At 55.0% G+C, this 15572-nt stretch overlaps 1 protein-coding gene across 5 annotated transcripts in view; it reads left to right on the top strand.

Moving 5' to 3' along the window:
• scaper (S-phase cyclin A-associated protein in the ER) overlaps positions 1-15572 on the top strand; it is a 104030-nt gene that overhangs the window by 34868 nt on the left and 53590 nt on the right. For all 5 annotated transcript variants that reach the window (XM_035395717.1, XM_035395712.1, XM_035395714.1 and 2 more), the window contains 6 exons: positions 200-355; positions 681-823; positions 1248-1329; positions 1420-1572; positions 4689-4796; positions 13684-13820. In XM_035395717.1, the coding sequence (XP_035251608.1) occupies positions 200-355; positions 681-823; positions 1248-1329; positions 1420-1572; positions 4689-4796; positions 13684-13820 (779 nt within the window). The remainder of the gene's footprint in view (positions 1-199; positions 356-680; positions 824-1247; positions 1330-1419; positions 1573-4688; positions 4797-13683; positions 13821-15572) is intronic.

Raw genomic sequence — 15572 nt, 5'->3', positions numbered from 1 at the left:
GGATTCAGATTTTTAATCATTCGCAGTGTCATATGGAGGTGTTTCTAGTGTTTGGGCAGCTGTCTCTTCAATGAACAAAATGCTCATTTTCTGGCAGTGCTCCAGACTGAATGAAATGCCTGTGGTTGATCAGAGGCGTGTGCTGTGCTGTTTCTCCTGTGTGCTGTACTGTGCTGAGGGGCTGCTGTCTCCCCTGCAGGTGAATGAGATTGCCTTCATTAACACGCTGGAGGCCCAGAACAAGCGGCACGACGTGCTGGCCAAGCTGAACGAGTACGAGCAGCGCCTCAACGAGCTACAGGAGGAGCGCCAGCGCAGGCAGGAGGAGAAACAGGCTCGAGACGAGGCCGTGCAGGTGTGTGTGTGGGGTGTGTGTGAGTGTGTGTATGTGCGTGTGTATGTGTGTGAGTGAGTGTATGTGTGTATGTGTGTGAGTGTGTGTGTGTGGGGTGTGTGTGAGTGTGTGCATGTGCGTGTGTATGTGTGTGAGTGAGTGTGTGAGTGTGTGCGCGTGTGCACGTGTGTGTGTGTGTGTGTGTGTGTGTGTGTGTGTGTGTGTGTGTGTGTGAGTGTGTGCATGTGCGTGTGTATGTGTGTGTGTGAGAGTGAGTGTCTGTGTGTGTGTGTGTGTGTGTGTGGGCTGTGTGTGACGTTGCGCCTCTGTGCCGCTCCCCCCGCAGGAGCGTAAGCGGGCCCTGGAGGCGGAGCGGCAGGCTCGGGTGGAGGAGCTGCGGGTGAGGAGGCGCGAGCAGGAGGCCCGTATCGAGCAGCAGCGGCAGGAGAAGGAGAGGGCCAGGGAGGACGCTGCGCGGGAGCGAGCCAGGTGCTCCCTCAGGCCCCCGCTCCCTCAGGCCCCGCTCCCTCAGGCCCCGCTCCCTCAGGCCCCCGCTCCCTCAGGCCCCCTCTCCCTCAGGCCCCCGCTCCCTCAGCCTGATGCAGGAGCAGGGAGGCCACTGACACTGCAGGGCCTTTACCCGATGAGAGCCATTCACCTGCCTTTAATAGTCTTAGCTGAGTGGTAACAGAGAGCTGCTCCAGCAGGGCCGCCTGCCCTTCCATACTGGTGCTTTTAGACGCTTATATAATAATTGATTTTATTTTTGTAGAAAGTCATCAGCGACACAGTCACTATTACAATTACTCTGTTGAATCCCACACTGCTTCAATACACGCTCTCTCTGTCTAAGACCTGTGTGACTGAGGAGTGCTGAGTGGCCTGCTCTGTTAATATACTGTGTGTGTCACAGAGACCGGGAGGAGAGGCTAGCCGCCCTCAGCGCCGCCCAGCAGGAGGCCATGGAGGAGCTGCAGAAGAAGATCCAGATGAAGGTGAGCCCTCCTGACCCCGCCCCCTGCTGACGCCCATCTCCCAGCTGTGTGCAATATTAAGGGAATAACCCCGCCCACTTCCCCGCGCAGCACGACGAGAGCAGCCGCCGGCACATGGAGCAGATCGAGCAGCGCAAGGAGAAGGCGGCGGAGCTGAGCAGCGGGAGACACGCCAACACCGACTACGCCCCCAAACTCACGCCCTACGAGCGCAAGAAGCAGTGCTCCCTCTGCAACGTCACGGTGGGTGCTGCTCCGCGTGAAACCCCGCCTCCTGTGATGTCATGTGGGGGTGCTGCTCTGCCTGAAACCCTACCTTTCTGTGATGTCACAGTGGGTGGTGCCCTGTGTGAAACCCCTCCTTCTGTGATGTCACAGTGGGTGGTGCCCCGTGTGGAACTCTGCCTTCTGTGACATCATAGTGGCTGTGGCTCTGGCAAGACCCCGCCTTTTAGCTCAAGCGCGTCTCACTTCTCAGCATGAGAGTGCCATCAGCAAGGCAGGGTCACATGATCCAGGTCCAGAACGCATTCACACGAGTGCATAACTGCATCCATTGACCATGAACCACTGTTTTACGGCCGGGCTTGATTGCGCTTATTCGAGTGACAGGCAGGGAACCTGGGGAGGCAGGTTTCTCTGTGAAGGGCCGGCCTTCAGAGCGGGGTCGGCCTGCCCTGAGATTAGAGAGGGGAAGACCGAAGCGAGAGAATCAAATCTTGTTAAGAATGTCCGACGCTCTTGGCCAGCGTGTGACTCCGGTGATGGTCTTAAGGTCAGCGGCCAGCTCTCTGTTTAATGACATTAGCGCTGGCCGTCCCCAGTCCGCTTCGCTGCAGAGCGCCTGAGAGCGACCTCCTCGTCCTCTCTGCTCTCCGGCTAACTCTGTACAGGACCCGTTTCTCAATCATCCTTCTTATGTTCAGGACAAGATGAGTGCAGTCTGCCAGTTCACATTTAGGTGGTATATTATACACGTTGCCGGTTTAATTTTGGGAGGTGATATGACGTTACTGTGTGCCGGTTTAAATTTGGTAGGTATTGTGAGGTTTCTGAGTTCCTGTTTAAATGTGGTAGGTATTGTGAGGTTTCTGAGTTCCTGTTTAAATGTGGTAGGTATTGTGAGGTTAGTGTGCTGGTTTAAATTCTGCAGGTGTTGTGAAGTTATCACAGTACTCTGAGTGATAATGAAGGATAATAAGCCACTGTGCATGAATGCAGTTTATTGTTAGTTATTAAGATATTTCCATTATCCTCTGCCACTTGATGTACTACACATTAGTTTCAGTACATCATATTACATCCACTTAGCAATTGTTATTATCTAGAGTGACTCACTGAGTGAGTCCCGTAAGTGCATTCAGATGGGTTGGGTAGCACAGCAGTTCTACGGAAAAGGATGACAAACAGTCATAGAAACAGTAGCAGTTTAGTCTAAACCCAACACTCACTCTAGGATCTGGAGCAAGAAGTCAGGTCTAGATACTGAAAGCTCTCTCATGCCTGCACCAAGGTAGCAACTGAACACACCTGACTAATCAGAAGCACGTGTGAAGCCATTTGTCCCAAACATTATGATGCCCTGAAATGTGTATAAAAAGTGATGTTATTTGTACATGGGGAAACCAAAATGTATTAAAATACCTGTTAATAAAAGCTGAGAATCTTCACTTTAACGGCACGTGCATTGTTTGATAGCAAATCTAAAATGGAGTTCAGAGCAAAATCAAGAAATATGTCTTTGTACCAAACATTATTGAATTTTTACATGAAGTGCTAAAATTGGCGGTCTCGAAAAGAGGAATGGGGAGGACCAGCAAAGAGGATCAAGGCAACCGTGATGCAGTCTGAAGAGGTAGATGTTCAGGCTGCATCAGAAGGCAGTCAGCCAGTCTGTGTACAGTTGACGACCACAGGCTGCTAATCTCCTGTGAATCATTTGGCGTGAGATGGTTCCTGTGTGAACGCACCAGCATACCGTGCTCATGCCCCATGTGCCTGCTGCGTGAACCAGCAGAAGCTCTGGCCTTGAGTCATGAATGTTGAGTCTGGATGACTGGTGCCCCCCCCCCCCCCCCCCCCCCCCCCCACAGTGACCGTCGAACCGCACTGAAACAAGCCGAAAAAGATCCCTGTCGAACCCCTGCAAGATCAAACTGGAATCGCACTGAAGAAATTCGCCGCTCGGCGGGACAGGAAGTCGGATGCGTGCGGTCTAATCGATACAGCAGCCTCGGGCGGTGCTTCACGCGTGAATATTATTTGTGGTTGTTTATCAAGAACTGTTCCCCTGGCGAGACCGACGTCTTCCTCGAGTGAAGAGGTTGTTGCCCAGTGCAGGTTCAGCTCAGTGGCTATCAGGTTATCCCTGGGGAAGAGAGCAACAGGCAGGAGCTCACATTCAGAACAGACTCCATATGTACTCTGAGAGCCGCCGTGTGTACGCACTGAGACCTGTAGCGATGCTGCACACGTCTGAGGTAAACGCAGCATCCCCAAGCGTTCAGTATTTCAGCCAAAACATCATCCTCCTGTCCACATCCAGCGCATTGAATATGAATGATGTGGCGAGGTCTGTTTTTGCCATTCAGTGACGGAAACCGCCTTAATCCACCGTGTGGGTGGCTGGGAAGGATGGGAAAAAGAAGAAAATGAAATGTCAAAAGGCGGAATGTTTTGGTCAAGTCTAAACAAAGTGAGGTATTGTCCGGACGTAATATGGTGCGTTTTAGGCGTGACTCAGTTTCCGGAACGTGGCGGCTTGCGTACATGAGCAGGTCAGAGGTGGAGAGTGCGGCCATGACGCTTTCGGGGGGTGGGGGGGGGACCTTGCTGACACCAGATTTATCGAGCGGCTTTACCAGCACCCATGACTCACAGACGGGATTTCTTATCGTTCAGCTTCAAAGATTTATTGCTTTATTTTTTTGGAGTCTGGACCTCCGCTGGTTCCCTTCCCGTATATTTCGACCCCGCTCGGCGGCGCTTCTCAAAACCGCGGTCATAGCCGAGCAGGAGCTGGCGAGAGCGGCGGTGACGTGGGACGTACTGTATATCAGACAGATGTGTGCTGGTATGTCTTGGATGATGACAAAAAAGTGGCTTGCGTACTGGTAGTTTATCTTCTCCCTTTTTACAGCAGTGTAGCGTAATGGGTAGGGAACTGGGCTGGTGCCCCAAAGGTTGCAGGTTTGAATCCCAGCTATGACGCTACCAGGTAGGACCTAGTCCTGCTACTTCACCTGAATTGCTTCAGTATATATCCAGCTGTATGAACTATGTAATTGGGTACTATGCAAATAAAGGCTATGGGGGATTCTGTGTTTTAACAGTCCTGTTCTGGCCCTTGTGTTTTGCAGATCACCTCTGAGGTGCACCTGTTGAGCCACACCAAGGGCAAGAGGCACCAGCAGGCGGTCCGCGAGGGCAGCAGCATCCAGGGCCGGGAGCTCTCCGACGAGGAAGTGGTGGGTACCGGCAGCGCGGCCCAAAATGTCCGCCCCCGGGCCCGCGTAGGACCTGGGGGCCCAGAGCTACCTGGGTGGGCTTGCACAGCCGGGCGTGCTGGTTCAGCCGAGATTAATGGGCGATGCTATTTAGGTGACCGTGGCCCAGCCTGCCCCACCCATCCCTACGGCGGTGATGCGTACGCCTACGACCCCGCCCACCGCTCGCACCCCCCTCTGCTTTGAACAATATACTTCCCTGTGCCTCGAATGGGGAGGTGGAACAGAATGGAGCGTTTGTTTTATTTATTTTTATTTTATGTCTTTAGTTTACAACACCGCAGTAAAGGAACAGAGTGTTTTTATGTTTTATTTTATCTTCTAGCTGTGGAGGGCAGTAAATTAGCCGGATAGCGTAAACAGCCTGACTGCTCGGTGCCGTTTGAAGGGTGACATCACGGCTGTGTCTCCTAGCGCCCTGTAGGCCCATTGTGTGTGTGTGGGGCCGCTCGGGCCCGGTGTGTAACACGAGGTCGCCGTGTCGACGCGCCCTTTTGTTTCGTCTGACAACTATTGGCGGTATATGCCTGACCTCTGACCCCGGCACCTTCTTCGCTTGAACCTTCCCTGCTGGTAATCTTTAATGCCTCCTCTCCTCCACTCTAATTCATTAGCCCCCTCTCTCCACAGGCCCCTCCCCCCCCCACCCGCCCATCGCAAAATAAACAAGACACCCCCCCCCTCCCCCACGGCAGCCCATGGCCTCCTCTTCATTGCCAGGTTCCGCTTTAGATCCCCGACAGATTTTTCTGGGGCTCTTTTTTAAATCTGGGACGTCGGGCGTTATTTAGGAGCGCTGTGTCTGGCTGCTGTAGCTGCTTTGTTGGTGGAGCGCTGGCTGAAGTGCGTGTGGAACAGTCTGAGTTATGGCGACACACCGAAAAGCCCGGGTCTGTTGAGCCCCGCCGGGCGGTTTGATGGAGGTCTCTAAAAAACGAAACGGAATGAACAAAGCCCCCCGCTGCTCCGGGACGAGACTCGGGTGGAGACGTGGAGGCGACTCGTAACAGCTCCCCTCCGTCTGATGTAAGGATAGGGAAAAGGGAGAAGCCAGGGCGACGAGCACGTCGGCTGATGGTGAGGTATTGAGCAGTTTGACGGCTTACTCGAACACGCGCTTGCATCTCCCTGTCAAAACATGAGCGTCCGGTGCGGATGAAGTCACACCCTCTGCATGTTCTAAACTACAGGAACTCCTGCTGGATTTGGGGACGGGAAAGCGCTGTCCATTGGGGTTCGCTACACTGCAGGCAGAAGCAGGAAGTCAGTGGGCGATCATTTAAAAAACTGCGCTTTGGCTAACAGGGGCCGGTACAATCCGAGCGGTTTCAGCCAGCCCCCGGTCTCCTCCAGCGCAGGTCAGAGTGAGCCGAAGGTGCCGGCGTGTTTGACGTATGGTCCGTAGGAACCGAGGCGCGGAGTGTGTGTGCGGTGTGTGGGCGCGGTGTGTGTGTGCGGTGTGTGGGCGCGGTGTGTGAGCGTGGTGTGTGAGGGAGGTGTGTGTGTGCGGTGTGTGGGCGCGGTGTGTGAGCGTGGTGTGTGAGGGAGGTGTGTGTGTGTGGTGTGTGGGCGCGGTGTGCGGGTGTGGTGTGTGAGGGAGGTGTGTGTGTGTGGTGTGTGGGCGCGGTGTGCGGGTGTGGTGTGTGAGGGAGGTGTGTGTGTGTGGTGTGTGGGCGCGGTGTGCGGGTGTGGTGTGTGAGGGAGGTGTGTGTGTGTGGTGTGTGGGCGCGGTGTGCGGGTGTGGTGTGTGAGGGAGGTGTGTGTGTGTGGGCGCGGTGTGCGGGTGTGGTGTGTGAGGGAGGTGTGTGTGTGTGGTGTGTGGGCGCGGTGTGCGGGTGTGGTGTGTGAGGGAGGTGTGTGTGTGTGGTGTGTGAGGGAGGTGTGTGTGTGGTGTGTGAGGGCGGTGTGTGTGTGGTGTGTGGGCGCGGTGTGTGAGCGTGGGCTGACTGGGCCGGCGTGTTTGACGTATGGTCCGTAGGAGCCGAGGCGCGGAGTGTGAGTGTGGTGTGTGAGTGTGGTGTGTGGGCGCGGTGTGCGGGTGTGTTGTGTGAGGGAGGTGTGTGTGTGGTGTGTGTGTGTGGTGTGTGAGTGTGGTGTGTGGGCGCGGTGTGTGTGTGCGGGGCGTACGGTGTTTGTTTTTCCGACGCGGCGGCGGGTGGCATTATTTATGTCCCCTCGGTCTCGGCGACGCCGTATTTCACCCGGACCCGCCTGGCCCTCTGCCGGCGCGGCTTCCATAACTCTCCGCGGGATGAAAGATTTTTAATTAAAATTAAGACGGCTGGCTGAACCGCGCAGAGGTCGCTAAATAGTCCCCCTCCCCACTGCCCCTCCACCCCTTCTCGCTGTCGGTAGCGGCCGTGCTGCAGCTCTCGACCCCCACCAAGGCCCCCCCCGCCCCCCTCACGCACGAGTTTCCTCACACCCCTCTCGTCGCTGCAAGGGCCCGGGGCGAGTGGAATTAAAATAAGTCGCGGTTATGGACGGCCGTCTGATCGAAGCTCGGGGCGGCCGCGGTTCCTACGGCCGCCCGTGGTGCTTTAGCTTTATTGGTTGTCACCCGCCGTGTTTTACCGTCATACACGCTTGTCCGCGCGAGTCCCTCTGCACTCTGGACATATTGGATTTTGGTCATCGCTCACCCTTGACCTTGCTCAGAGGAATTACCGCTGACCTCTCGGTCAAACGCTCGGGCCGCCGGGCCGGACCCATCTGTGACACCGCGGGCTTGTGGGCGTGGCTGACGGGGAGGGGTTGGGGGCGTGGTGGTCGGCTTGATGAAGTGGGACCTGCTAGGGGAGTGCCCCCCCCCCCCCCCACCGGACCAGGACAGAGTCGGAAGGTCCTGTTCATAAATCCCCCCTGGTGCCCCGGACCCTAATTGAAATTGGCAGGGTGGGGGTGACACCCCCTGACCTGTTGCCTCCCACCCTCTTTTCTCCATTGCCTGTTGGGTGTTCAGTCATGGAGCCATGGGCCCAGATCACGCCCCAAATGTAATGAGTCATCCCTAGAGATGGACTCCCAGGTTCCTCGTGTCTTTGCATGTGCTCCTCACCCTGGAGAGAGCATTCCCCAGCCCGCAGCTCTGGATCAGATTATTCTTTAATTGAACTTTGAGTTGATAGAGATTCATCCAGGGGCTGGCAAGTTTGTAACAGACAATGTATTTATAGATTTTTTAATTATTTTTTTTTACAGATTTTTACTTTTGTTCCTTCATGTTGTGAAACTGCTGGGAACACAAAAGGATCATAAGCGTAATTGGCGGGTGGGCCTGGAACCCGATACGGCCCCGCCCCCGCGCAGCGATGCCTCAGATGACACGCGCGGAGCGCGCTCTGTTCGCCGCCAGAGAAACGAAACCCGTCATCTCACACCGCCGCTCGGGCCCTTTCCGCGGCAGACAAAAGGGCCCGGCGAGCGAACGTATCGTTTGGACGCGGTGCGCTCACAGAGGGGGCCTCTTCAGCCGCCTCCGTAGGTGTGACGTTCTCAGCGCTCTCTCTCGTGTTACCCTGCCCGGGAGGGCACCGCTCCGCCCCGGGGGGCTCCCTCTGCGCTCCATTGTCCCTCAGAGCCCCCCCCCCAACCGAAAACTAGAAAAGAACACTGGACGACAGCTGTCGCTCAAAGCCCTCCCTGCCCTGCCCCCTCACCTCTGACACCTCTGTAATCGGAGGTTATTGGCGCTGAGGTGGGGGGGGGAGTGTAGATCTGCTGTCAGTCTGATGCTGATGGTTTTATGGGTGCAGGTGGAGCATTAGCCATCTGCAGTGTGTGGCCTGCGGGTCTCCAGACTCAGATTCACTCAAAACCCATATCTGTAGCTGCAGGGTACGTATGGCTAATCATTTCAGAAGGGCTTCAGGTTTCTGCAGCCTTAATAGGATTCGCTTTTTCCTTTTCTCTCTCTTGGTGCGGTCTGGGTTTTACGCAGAGCGGTACGGCACGTGGCGATAAACCGCTGCTTTAGCCGACTGCGCCACTCAGCAACCCCTAGGAGCAAATAAAAATCCAAAAATTTTGTCAGTTGTACCTCAATATTGTCAGAGTGATACAGTGTGTCTGCGGTCCGCATAGTGGATCTTAATTAATGAAGGTTTCCAGTGCAACTCCTAGGAGGAAACAGTTTGAGTATGATACTCCGCCTTAACGCCTCAGCAAGTCTCCAGCTGCATGCGTGGTTAATAATTAAAAATTAACGCGGTGTAATTAAAAGTAATCACACTAATTGCAGTGCTTTTCTGTCAGCGATGCGATGGTAATTGCCTGTAATGCTAGGAGGTGTGAAGCGTGAATCAGTTCTGCCGCGTGCTCTCCTGGAGGCGTGGCGGAGCGAGCAGGGGGCGTGGCCTCTCGCCTTTCAGACGCGCTGCTCGACACCTGCCTTACAAACGGGAGGAGCCTCCCTTGGGACTGGGGCCCAGGAGGGACAAACTTGTAGAAATGCAAAACCCCTTGGAAACAGCTGTCAGTAGGAATGTGATCACTTTGTCTAGTACCATAATAAGTTTAGGACAAGTGACAATTATGGTGATTTTATTTAATTTGGATATTGTTAAATCTGCCGCACGGTAAAGACTGTCTTCCCTTTGGGACTTCTTGTGGTTTTTGTCACAGTTGAAATTGATGCTAAGTGACCTGGTAATGTGTAAGCTTTACATATTAATCCCGTTGATCCTTGGTTCAACCGGATGCTTTGTCCTCTACCATTACCGGCTTAATCTTAATTCAATTCTGCACTGATGCTGACACAGTACAAGTATTTTTCCTCCCCCTATTATGGATACCTACGTCTGGCAGGAAAATCAAATGAAAAATTTGATTTGATATTTTCTTTGAAACAACTGAAGTAACTGTGTGTTAAATTGGCTGAGTGGAATATTTTTGTTGTTGAGTGGAACGCCTTTGCAGCTGTGCCCCGAACACTTCCTGCCCAAACGAGAAGCCGCCCCGCGCGGAATGGAAGCTTTGATTCCTCACCCCGTAGGACCCGATCATCTCTGAAGATGACAGGATAATTGGATAATTAGTGGCTGTCATACGTATCGCGTTGTTTAACATGACTGATGGGTTTCATCGGTCTAATTTTTTCTTTTTGGGGGGGGGGGGGGGGGGGGCTGGATGTCAACAGCATCTGAAAGCCCCCGGCGTACGATGGACAGGAAATGACATCGCCGGCTCCCCTTTCAGCACCGCTGCAATGATACGCGCTCAAAGGCGCGCCGGGCGTTGAAGACACGCTGGGTAATTAGTGGCCACAATGAGGGGCCGACGGAGACCCCCCTCACGCCTCAGCCGCGGGGCCCCAGCATGTCACGCTTGCCCCTCCCCCTGGTGGGGCCAAACGCACCTGCGGTGTGTAATGCTCCGGGTCACCTTCCCTGCCGAGTCCGCTACAGATGGGCCATATAATATACCGGGACGATAGTTATTGAGTACAATAACAGCCATAGCGACCATGTAGTGTATCGTTTTTTTCTCTTCAGTTATATCTGATGCAATCGTAAACAACCCCACTTCAGAGGGCGCCTGAAATGATTTTGGAGAATGCGTCACCACTGTTATTCGTCTATTGGTGACCATAAGACTGCCAATCCTCAGCAAGGCCCCACAGCTTCATGCCTTTGACAAAAACTCATCACGTGATTACATGGAGGCTGTATGAACTTGGTGCTGACTGGCTCTTATCAACATCCAATAACAGATAACAATGGTTGCCTTTTTTTCTCCAGAAGCATCTCACGCACTCTGTTTAGTTTGGTTGTTTACTGACCGCTTCAGGTGTAATTAAAAACAAAAAGACAAAAAGAAAGGCAGTGCGCCGTATGGTGGCTACGGCTGCTATCGCATTCCGTGATCTTCATCGCGATGTATCGCCCGTTCCTTATGTCTGCTGCCTCTCACGCGTTCGTTCCTTATGTCTGCTGCCTCTCACGCGTTCGTTCCTTATGTCTGCTGCCTCTCGCGCGTTCGCTCCTTATGTCTGCTGCCTCTCACGCGTTCACTCCTTATGTCTGCTGCCTCTCACGCGTTCGCTCCTTATGTCTGCTGCCTCTCACGCGTTCGCTCCTTATGTCTGCTGCCTCTCACGCGTTCACTCCTTATGTCTGCTGCCTCTCACGCGTTCGCTCCTTATGTCTGCTGCCTCTCACGCGTTCGCTCCTTATGTCTGCTGCCTCTCACGCGTTCGCTCCTTATGTCTGCTGCCTCTCACGCGTTCGCTCCTTATGTCTGCTGCCTCTCACGCGTTCGCTCCTTATGTCTGCTGCCTCTCACGCGTTCGCTCCTTATGTCTGCTGCCTCTCACGCGTTCACTCCTTATGTCTGCTGCCTCTCACGCGTTCACTCCTTATGTCTGCTGCCTCTCACACGTTCGCTCCTTATGTCTGCTGCCTCTCGCGCGTTCGCTCCTTATGTCTGCTGCCTCTCACGCGTTCGTTCCTTATGTCTGCTGCCTCTCGCGCGTTCGCTCCTTATGTCTGCTGCCTCTCGCGCGTTCGCTCCTTATGTCTGCTGCCTCTCGCGCGTTCGCTCCTTATGTCTGCTGCCTCTCGCGCGTTCGCTCCTTATGTCTGCTGCCTCTCGCGCGTTCGCTCCTTATGTCTGCTGCCTCTCGCGCGTTCGCTCCTTATGTCTGCTGCCTCTCGCGCGTTCACTCCTTATGTCTGCTGCCTCTCACGCGTTCGTTCCTTATGTCTGCTGCCTCTCACGCGTTCGCTCCTTATGTCTGCTGCCTCTCACGCGTTCGCTCCTTATGTCTGCTGCCTCTCACGCGTTCGCTCCTTATGTCTGCTGCCGCTCACGCGTTCGCTCCTTATGTCTGCTGCCTCTCACGCGTTCGCTCCTTATGTCTGCTGCCGCTCACGCGTTCGCTCCTTATGTCTGCTGCCGCTCACGCGTTCGCTCCTTATGTCTGCTGCCTCTCACGCGTTCGCTCCTTATGTCTGCTGCCTCTCACGCGTTCGCTCCTTATGTCTGCTGCCTCTCACGCGTTCGCTCCTTATGTCTGCTGCCTCTCACGCGTTCGCTCCTTATGTCTGCTGCCTCTCACGCGTTCGCTCCTTATGTCTGCTGCCGCTCACGCGTTCGCTCCTTATGTCTGCTGCCGCTCACGCGTTCGCTCCTTATGTCTGCTGCCTCTCACGCGTTCGCTCGCTCCAGAGCGGGTGCTGCCTCTCACGCGTTCGCTCGCTCCAGAGCGGGTGCTGCCTCTCACGCGTTCGCTCGCTCCAGAGCGGGTGCTGCCTCTCACGCGTTCGCTCGCTCCAGAGCGGGTGCTGCCTCTCACGCGTTCGCTCCCTACAGAGCGGGTGCTGCCTCTCACGCGTTCGCTCGCTCCAGAGCGGGTGCTGCCTCTCACGCGTTCGCTCGCTCCAGAGCGGGTGCTGCCTCTCACGCGTTCGCTCCCTACAGAGCGGGTGCTGCCTCTCACGCGTTCGCTCCCTACAGAGCGGGTGCTGCCTCTCACGCGTTCGCTCGCTCCAGAGCGGGTGCTGCCTCTCGCGCGTTCGCTCGCTCCAGAGCGGGTGCTGCCTCTCACGCGTTCGCTCGCTCCAGAGCGGGTGCTGCCTCTCACGCGTTCGCTCGCTCCAGAGCGGGTGCTGCCTCTCACGCGTTCGCTCGCTCCAGAGCGGGTGCTGCCTCTCACGCGTTCGCTCCCTACAGAGCGGGTGCTGCCTCTCACGCGTTCGCTCCCTACAGAGCGGGTGCTGCCTCTCACGCGTTCGCTCGCTCCAGAGCGGGTGCTGCCTCTCACGCGTTCGCTCGCTCCAGAGCGGGTGCTGCCTCTCACGCGTTCGCTCCCTACAGAGCGGGTGCTGCCTCTCACGCGTTCGCTCCCTACAGAGCGGGTGCTGCCTCTCACGCGTTCGCTCGCTCCAGAGCGGGTGCTGCCTCTCACGCGTTCGCTCGCTCCAGAGCGGGTGCTGCCTCTCACGCGTTCGCTCCCTACAGAGCGGGTGCTGCCTCTCACGCGTTCGCTCGCTCCAGAGCGGGTGCTGCCTCTCACGCGTTCGCTCGCTCCAGAGCGGGTGCTGCCTCTCACGCGTTCGCTCCCTACAGAGCGGGTGCTGCCTCTCACGCGTTCGCTCCCTACAGAGCGGGTGCTTCGCTTGCCCGTTGTTACGGTCTCCGCCTGCGATGCGACGGCGAGGGCGAGCGTTCTGAGGAAGCGGCGGGAGGGCGAGCGTTCTGAGGAAGCGGCGGGAGGGCGAGCGTTCTGAGGAAGCGGCGGGGGGGCGAGCGTTCTGAGGTAGCGGCGGGGGGGGGGGGGGGGCTCACCCGTCATGCCAGCGCTGAGGGACGTGGGCGGGGGTAGGCTTTCTTTTCCGTACGCTCCTGCTGGCGGTGTCGGTTTCTCAGGTTTGAGTGTTGTTTTTGGGAATAAGTCAATAAGGACAGGTGAGAGATGGGCTCTCAGATAAAAACGTTTCCACCCGCAGGTACTGTAGGTAGGCAGGCTTTTATCCTCACACCCCGCCCCCCGCCCCCCCAAAAAAATTCCTATTCCTACAGGCCCTTCTATTGATTCTGTAGGAACTCATTAATCACTGTCTGGAAGGTGGCAGATTCCATAAAGAGAAAACGCATGATGTAATAATGAGCTTCAATCAGGCTGTTAACATTTTCTGTTGGCTTTTGAAACTCTTTTCCTGCCTTTAAATGAAAAAATAATTGTGGAATGCACCGGAGCTAAGACTGCCCTCATTATAATGACTTTTAACGATTGATTTTTTTTGGGGGGGGGGGCGGTTGTTACTGTATGACTTTCCAGAAAGTTCTGTGATTGGTGAATGAGGCCCGGGGGGGCCGCTGACATTTTTCACACCGTACGTGTCCCTAGGAACACCTGTCCTTAAAGAAGTACATCGTGGACATCGTGACGGACAGCTCCATCGCCGTGGAGACCGCCAAAGACAGCGAGGAGAGGCAGAAGGCGCGGAAGAAAGCGAAGAAGCTGCGGGCGAGGATGAACTCGAGGTGGGGTCTCTCATTCCCTCACCGTGTCGCACATCTGTCACTGCACCACACACACGCCATTACATCATCACAAACACTGCCCTGCACAATGATGAGCGCCCTTGATGAAGATGAGCGAAAAGCAGTGTAAAATGAACATAGTTATAGTTCCGTAAGAAGTAAATTTGGGGCTCACTGCATCCCACATAATCGCATATGCAGCACATCCTCATCCCACATGCATCACTGTATGACTCATCCATTATTACATCATCACTTATCCATCACATCATCACACATCCAGTAAATCACCACAGGTCCCTTACGTAATCACTTACCGTCACATCCTCACGGATCCTTAACACATCTGTGAAACATGCATGGCAACATCACATAAGCATCCCATCCATAACAGGAACATCCATCATATGCCAGTCACACGTCTATCACACAACTTCCACTCAACCATCAGAAACCCATCCGAAACCTGTTAGAAACCTATCGCACTTGCACAGCCCCTCATTGGTCAGTCTATTGACAAAAACAAAAAAGCCCAGTTTTATTGGGCGGGGGGGGGGGGGGGTTGGGGGGGTTGAGTAACAAGTGTGGGGGGCGGGGGGGGGGGGTGGGAAGTTGTGTTCTCGTGGCTGTCTTCGGAGTAGCGCTGATGAGCTTGATTCATGGCCACTTTGTGTGATTGGGGAGGGAACGTGTGGATCGATCTGAAGCCCTGGCTCTCACCTGTTAAGAGCTTTTCTCCTAATTGGCTGGCAAAGTGCTGCCAAAACAGCAGCCTCCTCCCCGAGCACAACAGCATGTTAAAGTATGTGTGCTCCATGCCTGCCCCCCATGCCCCCCCCCCCCCAGGGTATTGATTTTTAAATGCCGTATCAAAGAAAATCAATACTAATCAACAAATAGGAGGCAGCGCACCTCTGTGTCACGTCCTGGGGTCGGCCCGTAATGAATTTTGTTGCCTGTCACGACATGGCGGGTCACTGTGTGTGTGTGTGTGTGTGTGTGTGTGTGTGTTTGGGGGGTGGGGGGTGGAATAAAGTTGAAGACATAAGTCCAGAATCCTTACGGTCTGCGTCATGTGACACCCCACCCCCCAGCCCTCCTCAGAGGTTACTGTTGAACGTGATTATGGAATCTCCAACCTGGCCACACCTGGCGGCCGTCAGCGCTACGCATTTACATATGATATGATTAAGCTAGCATAGCCTCAGTCATATCATTTGTACACAGTCTGTACCCTGTCATACCATACATACCGTCTTAAAACCCTTGCATTACAGCGTTGACCTAATTTTGTATATAAGCTCTCTTTTTTTTAACTATGCCTTATGATCTTGCAATCTCATTATGTGCTTGTGTAACCTTGATTTTGCTATTGTGTCTTTTCTACTTCACCTCAGCACGGTTAATATATGTTGAGGTCGTTGTCCTCGGCTCTACATCTCTGTTCAGTTTTCCATTTGCTGGGAGCCGCTTGTGGTGGTGCAGCGTCCGTGAGTGCTCAGGGTAGTATGCTCTATCGTCTCTCAGGCCCTGCGTCCTCTCAGGCCCTGTGTCCTCTCAGCTCTCAGGCCCTGCGTCCTCTCAGGTCTCAGGCCCTGCGTCCTCTCAGCTCTCAGGCCCTGCGTCCTCTCAGGTCTCAGGCCCTGCGCCCTCTCAGGGCTCAGGCCCTGCGTCCGCTCAGCTCTCAGGCCCTGCGTCCTCTCAGGGCTCAGGCCCTGCGTCCTCTCAGGGCTCAGGCCCTGCGTCCTCTCC

Source organism: Anguilla anguilla, chromosome 16 (genome assembly GCF_013347855.1).
Source record: "Anguilla anguilla isolate fAngAng1 chromosome 16, fAngAng1.pri, whole genome shotgun sequence".
In the NCBI taxonomy this organism is placed as follows: domain Eukaryota; kingdom Metazoa; phylum Chordata; class Actinopteri; order Anguilliformes; family Anguillidae; genus Anguilla; species Anguilla anguilla.
Note: the sequence above shows the minus strand (reverse complement) of the source record. Positions and strands in the feature narration are given on the sequence as shown.